Source organism: Chinchilla lanigera, unplaced genomic scaffold (assembly GCF_000276665.1).
Source record: "Chinchilla lanigera isolate Chin_1 unplaced genomic scaffold, ChiLan1.0 scaffold00018, whole genome shotgun sequence".
NCBI lineage: Eukaryota > Metazoa > Chordata > Mammalia > Rodentia > Chinchillidae > Chinchilla > Chinchilla lanigera.
The window spans coordinates 27,419,196-27,429,290 of NW_004955419.1; the positions used below are offsets into that span (position 1 = coordinate 27,419,196).

At 50.4% G+C, this 10,095-nt stretch overlaps 2 protein-coding genes across 2 annotated transcripts in view; one reads left to right on the plus strand and one right to left on the minus strand.

Annotated features, from left to right (window-relative positions):
• Trim14 (tripartite motif containing 14) overlaps nt 1-1,532 on the plus strand; it is a gene marked incomplete in the record, with an annotated part of 30,630 nt that extends 29,098 nt beyond the window's left edge. The window contains 1 exon segment of the mRNA XM_013513283.1: nt 1-1,532. Within this exon segment, the coding sequence (XP_013368737.1) occupies nt 1-486 (486 nt within the window).
• A 3,920-nt stretch (nt 1,533-5,452) lies between these two features.
• The window catches only part of Nans (N-acetylneuraminic acid synthase), a gene marked incomplete in the record, with an annotated part of 24,411 nt that continues 19,768 nt past the window's right edge, over nt 5,453-10,095 (minus strand). Inside the window, 2 exon segments of the mRNA XM_013513284.1 lie at nt 5,453-5,688; nt 7,330-7,596. Of these exon segments, the coding sequence (XP_013368738.1) occupies nt 5,479-5,688; nt 7,330-7,596 (477 nt within the window).

Below are 10,095 nucleotides of genomic sequence, written 5' to 3' on the forward strand. Positions count from 1 at the left end.
CTGTCCGCCGACCGCCTGACGGTGCGCTGCGGCCTCGTGGGCGGCCTGGGGCCGACGCCCGCGCTGCGCTTCGACGCGCTCTGGCAGGTGCTGAGTCGAGACTGCTTTGCCGCCGGCCGCCACTACTGGGAGGTGGACGTGCAGGAGGCGGGCTGCGGCTGGTGGGTGGGCGCCGCCTACCCGTCCCTGCGGCGCCGCGGGGACTCGGCCGCCGCCCGCCTGGGCTGCAACCGCCAGTCCTGGTGCCTCAAGCGCTACGACCTCGAGTACTGGGCCTTCCACGACTGCCAGCGCAGCCGCCTGCGGCCCCGGGAGGACCTGGACCGGCTCGGTGTCTTCCTGGACTACGAGGCCGGCGTCCTCGCCTTCTACGACGTGACGGGCGGAATGCGCCACCTGCACACCTTCCAGGCCACCTTCCAGGAACCGCTGTACCCGGCCCTGCGGCTCTGGGAGGGGGCCATCAGCATCCCCCGGCTGCCCTAGGGCCCAGGCGTGCCCTCCCCCGCCCGCCCATTGCCCCCACCCCCCAGGCTAGTTTCCGAGGAGCCTTGAAGGCGCCTGCTGTTGCCCTCCTCGCGGGCCTCCCCCACCACCGGCACTGACTACCCTGCTTTTGGAGCAGGTCCCTGAAAGTGGGGCGCCCACAGGTACCCTGAGCATCCCGAGTGGTCCGATCGCATGGTCCTCGGCCTGGGAACCTCCTGGCACCTAGTGGGCACAGAGTGGGCAGGAAGGCCGGAGCTGCCTAGTGGTTTAAGGCTGGGCGAGGCTGAAGCCCAGCTCCGTGTCCCACCCCGTGCCCCAGGCAAGTGCCTGCCCTGGTCCTTTCCTGCCCTTTTAGCGTGGCTTTCAACCTGGGGGGGATTTGACTGTTTCTCAGGGGGTGTCGGGTAGGATTCAGCAGGTGACTGTTACTATCACCCGCAGGCAGTCTGCCAACCGCCTGTCTTAGGGACGGAAAGAAGAGTTACGTGGGGCTTGAGCAGCTCCAGACAGCCTGGAGCTCCTCGGACCCCTCAAACCCAGGCGCTGCTGAGGAAACTCAGGAAGCCCAGTTTCTGGAATGACAGGACAGAAATAGAAAAAGCCAAAGGGGCAGGACCCACAGAGAGGCCTCTGGTGGCAAAAGGCTGCCTCTTCCCAGGGCCTGTGCCTCGGGTGTGAAGGTTCAGCATCCTGTCAATTTCTACGATGGCTGTGAAGGTTCACAGTGTTAAAGCATCTCAGGTTTACGGTGGAAGGTGAGGAAAGTGAAAGCTCACCCTTCCTTGTGGTTTAAAAAGACGCAGTGCACTTGTTTGAACCATATAATACTGTTAAAACGCCACTTTAATATGGGGCAACACAATGCAAGTAGAATACAAGGCTGAAGGAACCAAAGTGCCTTTAGTTCTGACCAAATAATTTAAAACTAGCTAGACAGATGTCAAAGCACTATGCTTCAAGATCCTGAGTAAAGGAAAAATTAATTACTGGACATGGCCCAGAGCTGATTTTTTTTTTGTCTTTTTGAGACCGTTTTCTTTTTTTTTTTTTGTACTGGGAATCGAACTCAGGACCTCGCACTTGCCAGGCAGGCACTTATGCCACTGAGCTATATCCCTGGCCCGAGACAGTTTCACTATGCACTTCAGGCTGGCCTCAAACTCACAACAATCCTGCCTCAGCCTCCTAAGTACTGGGATTACGGGGTAAGCCACCACACCTGGCTCCAGAGCTGAATTTTTATGGAAGGAGATGTGTGCTTGACTCCACATCACCATCCATCCCTGAAGAGCAGGACTTTTTTTTTTAGCAGACTCGACTCCAGAGGCCAGTCCATGGCAGCTCCTAACAGCTGTGGTTGCTGCCACACGCAGCCTTACTAAACGCAGTAGTCCTTATGTTGTCCCCAAGGGGCAGAAAGCTTTCCCATTCTGTGCATGACAGAATGGAGACAGATGTGTCACTTGCCCAAGGTCACACAGCTAGGGTTGGAGTGAAGGGTCCTGCTTCTGTCCACCAGGCTGTACTGTTCAGGGTGGTTGTAAATGGCTGCCCCAGCCCCTTACTGAGCTAGTGCCTGGGATGTGTCATTTCACCCCTTATTCTGTGGGTCCTGATTCCACCTTTGGATTACCTTCTTTGGCCTCTGAGATGAAGCCTAACACTTCAGGAGACTTGTTTTGAGAAGTTTAGGATTCACATAGCAGAGACAGAGCCAAACTATGAAGTAGGAAAACTGCTCTGGCCAAGGCCTGTGCAAGCCAGAAAACTGGGGTTGGTTCAGTATTCAGCTGTTTGACCTCAGGATGTCACAATTTACTTCCTGTATCTTCATCAGTAAAATAGGGGCAATGACTAACTTCCAGTGCTGTGAGGAACAATCCTGAAACTGCCTTTAAAACCAGTGCTCTGTCCTGCTAGGATGTGGCAGTGCAGCAACCGCTGTGGGTATACAGCACAGGGCTGGGGGGTCTGAGCTGCCCGGCCACCCTGTGGCAGGAGTGCAAGTCTCCTTCACACTTCCAGGATAGGGGGCATGTCTTTTTCAGGGTATGTCCATAGGGTATTGGTCACGTACCTTATTCTCTTCCAGAGTGAAGTTGTAGAAACACCCGTACTCATACAGCAAATTGCTTGCACTCTGTTTTCCCGGTGCCATCCCGGGGCTCGAACCCAGGCCCTGGCACATACCCCTGAACCACATCTTCAGTCTTGCAGCTATTTTTAAATTACAGCAATTTTCTCGTTTTAATAAAACATGAATACTGTGCCTTGTAACTGTTCTTCATTGGGAAGTCATGTCGGTTTGATCAAGTATGTAGCACCCGGGCCTAGACAGGCCCTCATTCACCTCTCATCCCCTCCTTAATTTCCTTGTGATGGGCAGCCGGTCTATGAGTGAACATCTCCAGTGGCAGAGAATACATAACTCCTGAAGATAACTAAATTCTTGATTCAGTGCAAACAAACTCTTGATTTCCAGCTCTTCCTACTCAAGACAGTATTAGGTGGTTTACAGCATCTTTTAAGCCATCCTCTAGAACCACCGAAGCCATTTGTGGTCAGTAGCCAGTTTGTAGAGATTTTAGGAGCCCTCCCCTCTCTATGGTATCATCTCTCCCTTCTGTAATTCCACTCTGTCAGTGCCATCAGCCTAAAGGGGCCACAGCCCAGGAGAGGGCACGCAAAGGTGGTGCTACAAAGCCCAGACCTGGTTGGGCAGAAGTGCCCTGAAGGACCACCTGTTGAAGACAGCAAGCCGCAGTCATGTTACAGTGACGCACGCAAACCCATGTTTATACAAACAGCTAAATCTTGGAAGTAGCCCACATGTCCATCAACAGACGAATGGATAAAGAAAATGTGATGCACACAGTAAGTACCATTCTGCTGTAAAGATAAACTTGAGTCATTTGTAGGAAAATGGATGCACCTTGAGACCATAATGTTAAATGAAATAAAAACACAAGCTTCAGTATCACATGGTTTATCGTATAGGAGAAACCCAAAATATAAAGAGCAAAATAAAAGATAATAGGAAATAAGGAGACAGATCTTTTGCAAATGTGAGGGAACTAAGATGAAGGGAGGGGAAAGGAGATGAAGAGAGAAGATACGCCATGTACCAACTCCCCACAAGGGATGTAATCCTTATATACTAATAAAAAAGAAAAATTGGGGAAAAAGTAAATTAGTACAGATTTTAAAAGATAGCAAGCTGCATATGGTGGGGAGTGAGCACGAGAGCAGGCCAGGTCTGAGTCTGCTGTGTCCTCCTTAGAAACCTCCCGTTGGTCCCCACCCCTGTAGAACAAAGGGCAATGTGGCAGGCCTTAAAGCCCTTCCTTCCTTCCTGTGCGCCACTCCTACCAAACACTGTTTGCTAGTGCCGGGGCACACTTGGGATCCTGTGCACATGGCCCTCGGTCACTGCTCAACCTGCAAGTCTGAACTAGAGTGCCACAGCCCTCCCCCATGCTCCTAGTGTGGTTCCCATGATTCTGTTACCCCCTTGGCCGTTCACACATGTGGGGCACTGTCGGGGAGGTGCTGGGAACTCTCAGATGGGAGCAGCTGCTTCCTCACCTTGGGCCCAGTACTGTACCCTCTGCCTGGAGATACTCAGGGATTCTTCCAGACCTGAGCTCCCCAACTGGAATGGGCTGGAGGTGTGGCCCTTGGTTCAGCCTGGTGAAGCAGGAGGTCCATTTTAACCCAGCTCCTACTGGCTATAAGCAGATGCATAATTTATCCACGGATACCCACATATGGGTATATTGTGGGTTCTCTTACTCAAGTACAACTCAAGGTGCCCCTAACTACCGCTACCCCACAGACATGCATACCTCACCAGATTGTTGGGATCCACAGAAGCGACAGGCCCTAGACTCACACGTAAAGAAAATCTGAAAGCCTGATTATAGTCATTTGAAGAAAGCCACAAATACATACTTGGGATGAAGAGGAGTTACACAAGAGACAAGGTCAAATAAATATGAACAAACAATATTTTTAAAATTAAACTAAATTTTAAAAATATGAACAAAGAATTTGAAAAGGCATTTGAAAAAAATGATTCGTTTCAGTATTGATTCAAAAGCACAAAGGGAAAGATGACACTGAATCTCTGGAAAAGGTGCATGCTGCTTGTTCAAGGAAACAAAGCACTTTGTGAGCTGGGTTTCTAATTTTATGTGATGTCATGCTTTATTGCTTATGAAAGAGCTGATTTCAGCATCAGTCTCGTATGTACAACCTGCAGACCTCGAGCCCCACACTGCCCGGCCCCTTTACGCTGATCCGTTTCCTACTGCACATACCATCTTCTAACGCTGCTGACCAGCTTACCACTCTGCTAGGTTTCCCGTACACCTGCCTGGACTGAGGGCCACCTCTCTGAGGAATGGACTGGGCTGTGTAGTGCTGGCACACAGTAGGCCTCAGAATTTGATGAAGGGTGGCGTGCCAGTCCCATCTGCTCAAGGTCAGGCGTGCTTTCAGTATTCCTCTACCCACAAGATCCTCTGACCAACCGCTTCTCTAATGCCAACTGACCACTATGCCATGCTGCTAGTCACAGAGCCAGGGGCAGGGCGGTAAGGAGAGGAGAGAAGAGATAGCTAGAGGTATGTGCGGAAGTGAGAATGTGGGTCATTCGGGTTTGGCTTTGCAGAGTGAGAACAAGGATCAAAGGAGAGAACGCACACAGCCCGCTCTCACCTTCTGTCACCACACAGAAACCGCAGGACAGGGACCGGCCTTTTGCGCCTCTCTCCGCCCTGGGCTGGCCAACTGTAGGCAGAGACTGCCGCATGTGCCCTTTTGCTTTCCAATGGACTGGACACAGGCCTAGCCCTGAACTGGCTGCTGTGTAAGGGAGGCACAATGGAGGAAAGCCAGGTGCCCAGCGACTGCCCACCCTATCCCACTGCCCCAACACATCAGACAGCACCAGCAGGACGACTGAGATCGACAGAATGGCACTTTATTTTAAGACTTGATTTTTTTGCCATGATTTTCTACAGATTCTTCTACGATGGTGTCATCTTCTTCAACAGTGACCAGGATCTTCTTGCCCACTAGATTAAAGATGTCTTCAGGAGGACAGCCTTTAGGCTCACTGACCTTCACAGTGAGCATGTCCAGCGTGAGAACGGTGCCTTCTGGAATTCTCACTTTGGCCACCACAGACTTGCCCAGCTGTGGACAAGAGCAACACTCAGTGCCAGAGTCAGAGGCCACACTGCACACTGCTTCCCACTCAGAGTCCCTGGGGAGTCTCCGAGAAGCCTTGAGAGTACGGACTGTTGTGTCTACAGTACCCAGAGCAGCAGGGACGCTGCCAGTGTGGGGTGACTTCACGGACTCCAGGAGGGGCCTGCACAGTGGACTGCAGAGGGAAGGAGTCAGGTTATGCAGCCGCCAGCCAGGGTCAGTCCCTGGCACCTCGGGATGAGGTGTTTTGGCTTCACTGTAAAACAGGAAATACAGCGCCTGTACCTTGTCCAATGACTACATAGATTGGAGATAATATGTGATAAACCTGGACTGCACAGTGCTCTCAATACGTGGAAACTATGATTACTTCTGTCATCATCTAATTCGACATCTCACTGTAAACTTGGGGAAACTGAGGCCCATAGAGGGCAACTTGGCCAAGGATGCAAACAGCCAGGATGGGAGCCTAAAGCAGTGACGGCGAACCTCTGCGAGCTTACAGTGACAGAATCATCCAGCTGCAGCATGAGGGCCACAGGTTCGCCACCACTGACCTAGAGCGTGAGGGCCCTGACTAGTGACACAAACCTTACTGCCACGTTGTTTAGCGAAACAGAACCGTGGAGGGCTCACAAGTTGGTGAAGGTGACAGCAAAGGGGCTCCCTAAGATGGGGCAGACGGGACAGGCAGGTGTGGGAAATGAGGGCCACTGAAGCTCACGACCAGGGTTTCTGCCTCCCCACAGATGATCTGAAACAAGTCCCCTGTTACCTTGGTCTACATTCTCCATGTAAGAGCCCAAGCAACCGATTCTGCTTGAACTTACTGTTTGGAAAAAATGTCTGTTAACTGATGATTATCAGAGTGTGCACCTGTGTGTTTACACAGCCAGATGCCATACTCAGCCACCATAACTCTTTCCTGTTTCTGGCACAACTTTCTTCCATTTTCTTCTGCAAGATAGTTGTGTTCTTTTTACTACTAACGTCATACATCTGTGTTTCACTTGGGGCGGCAGCAGGCAGGCACCACTAGAATAAAAATGACAACATCCCCCAAGCCTGGCGTTTGCCCTCTCCCCCAACCTGGGCAGCCTGCTGCAGATGGGCGGCGTCTGCACATGGGCAGATCCGGGACACCTGGTTCTGTGATTTGGGGGCAGGAAGATCCTGGCCACAGCTTCCAAGAAGCCTAGAAGGTCAGTGCACCCGACGGTGGGTCTCAGCCTCACCATCTCATGTGTCTGAAGGCTGGCATGGCCCAACGAGTATCTGCACTGTCTCCACCAGCCCTGCCCTGACAGCCACAACTCACACAGTGCCTCCCCGCCAGGAGTCCCACAGACTCTTCTCCTGTGTCTGAGGGCTTCCTTACCCCGCCACACCCCAGGCTTGGCTCATCCCCGGCTTCAGCCCTGCACACCTCTGGGAGGCTAAGATCACGGGGGCCACAGGCTTCAGAGACTTAATGGGAGACTCTGACGTGATCCCAGGTGGCCGAGGAAATGACCGAACTTCCACTTCAGTGACACAGCTTCCCTGCAGCTTGCACAGTCACTGAGAGGGGCAAGGGTGCAGTGTGCCCCTTGGGACAGCAGAACCGAGCAGACAGGCAGCACCCACCTTCTCGTTGCAGGCCGTCTCACAGGGCAGCATCTGCTTGGTCGGAGAGCCCAGCGCCCTCTCCACAAGCCGCACAGATCGCACCAGCTCAGCCAGTTCTCCAGGCTCCAGCGAGGCTGAGTGATCACTCCCCTTCCAGGTCTTGTCCAAAGTTATGTGACGCTCCAACACCTTGGCCCCCAAAGCCACCGCGGCCACAGATATCGCTATGCCTGTTTCATGCCCCGAGTACCCTATGGGAATGTCAGGAAAGAGCTTCTGGTATTCCTTTAACATAGAAAAAGGAAAACAGTGTCACCCATGGTGTACTTTACGCATACTCTCTGGAGTCAGGCAGACCTAGGGTGAGCCACTCGCTAGCTGCACAACCACAGGTGACATGTGGGGGCTCTGAGCCTCTCTTGCCTGGAAAAACAGTATTACCTGCCTGGGATTGTTGTGCATGCTCCAAAACAATGGTTACTGCCATCATTAAGGATGCATTTTATAAATGCTTCGCCCTGTACAAACCAGTGGGAATAAAAACGTAACTAAAGCCAATCCCTAAGCTCAAAAAGCATCTCTCACATTCTATTAGCCTGTGCTACTAAAAGCAAGTGTGCTATATGCACAAGTATCATCAATTATATATACAGCTCAATCTCAAAACAATCTGTTGGGCTGGGGATATAGCACAATGGTACAGTACTTGCCTAGCACGCACAAGGCCCAGAGTTCAATCCGCAGTACCACTACCAAAAAAAAAAATCAAAACAATCCATTGGTAGATATGCTGAATAATTAATTCATTATTTATAATTCACACGGTGGTCAGACAGGTGGGCAGGACCAAGAAGTGGGCTGGCAAAATAACTCCCAAGTGGCACCAATATGGAGGGAATAATGGTACCCTGGGTAGGCATGGAAGGGAAAGGATATCTATAGCATACTGAAAGCCGGGTGTGGTAGTACATGAGTGTAATCCCAGCACTTGGGAGGCTGAGGCAGGAAGATCATTGCAAATTCGAGGCCAGCCTGGGCTACAAAGTGAGTTCAAGACCGGCCTGAACTGCATAGTGAGACCCTGTCTCAAAAAGACAAAAAAACAAACAAACAAAGGTTGGAATTTCCCATGACCATTTCTTTGTTCTGAATATTGTAATGTGTACACTATGTATAATTCTTCCTTTAATAACGACCTAGTAGCAGGACTGGAGCCTAGTCGTTAAACAAGGAATGTCTGTATTAAAAGGACAATATGAAAAGAAAACTGTTAGCTGGGCATGGTGGCTCATGCCTATAATCCCTGCACTCAGGAGACTGAGGCAGGAGGATTGCTGTGAGTTTGAGGCCAGCCTGGGCTACAGAGTGAGTTCAAGGCCGGCCTGAACTGCATAGCGTGACCCTGCCTAAAAAAAAAAAAAAAAGCAAAGAAAACTGTTAATGATAGTACCAAGCTCATAAATACGTCTCTGTATAATTACAAATAACATATTTATAATTCCACTAATTTTACCATGCTTTTAATAACTGCGCACACAAATATTTCTAGTGAACTTAAATCTTGGTTGCCAGCAGGAGGAACGGATAGGGATGGCCTGAGACAATAGCAGACCTAAGATCAGCAGCGGACAGCCGGAGCTGCAGACCCAGCTCTGCCACAAGCTGCTGTTGGCCCCTGGGCTTCCCTTCTGGGGGTGAACATTGCCATCTGTAAAATGGCTGAGTCAGACGAAGTCCCGGGTGAGCGCTTCCTCGAGCCTGTCAGTATCACCAGTGGCATCAGGGCATATTCAGAGTTTAAAAATAACAGAGCCAGCAAATAGCAAGGCAGAAAAGACCAGAGTTTCAAGACCTCTTACAACTCAAGATGAAAAAAGACAGACCTTTGTACACCAAGACTCACGGCAGCATTATTCATAATGGCTAAAACGTAAAAACAACACAAATGCCCAAAGACAGGTGAATGGATGAACAAAATGTAATATATATGTGCACTAAAATGTTATTCGGCCTTAAAAAGGAATGGAGCAGCTGGGTGTGGTGGCACATGGCTGTAATCCCAGCACTCCTGGAGGCTGACAGACAAAAGGATTGCAACTTTGAGCCCAGCCTGGGCAATTTAGTAACTTCACAAGACCCTTTCTCAAAATAAAACAATGCTGAGAAAAAAAAAAAAAAGAAAACTGATGCATGCAACAATGTGGATAAACTGAAGACCAAGCAAAAAAAGGCAGACACAGGGGCTGGGGATTTAGCTCAGCGGCACAGCGCCTGCCTGGCAAGCGCACAGTCGTGAGTTCGATTCCTGGTACTGGAGGAAAAAAAAAAAAAAACAGAAGGACAAATACTGTGTAATTCCACTTACACAAAGTCCCTACAGTAGTCAAATGAACAGAGAAATAAAGTGTCGGCTGCCAGGGCTGAGGGAGAGGAGAAATGGGGGTTAGTTCAGAGCTTCAATTTATGATGATAATAAACCTCTGGAGAAGGCTGAGGTGCTGGCTGCTCGGCAGTGTAAATATACTTCCTGCCACAGAACTGTTCAACTGGAAGTGGTTAGAAGGGTAAATCATATGTATATCTTTTTTATTTTTTTGTCTTTTTGAGATAGGGTCTTGCTATACAGTTCACGCTGGCCTTGAGCTCATTTTTGTAGCCCAGGCTGGCCTCGAACTCGCAGTTATCCTCCTGCCTCAGCCTCCCGAGTGCTGGGATTTCAGGCATGAGCCATCACACCCGGCCCTAATCCTATGTATATCTGATCACAATTTTTTTTTTTTTTTT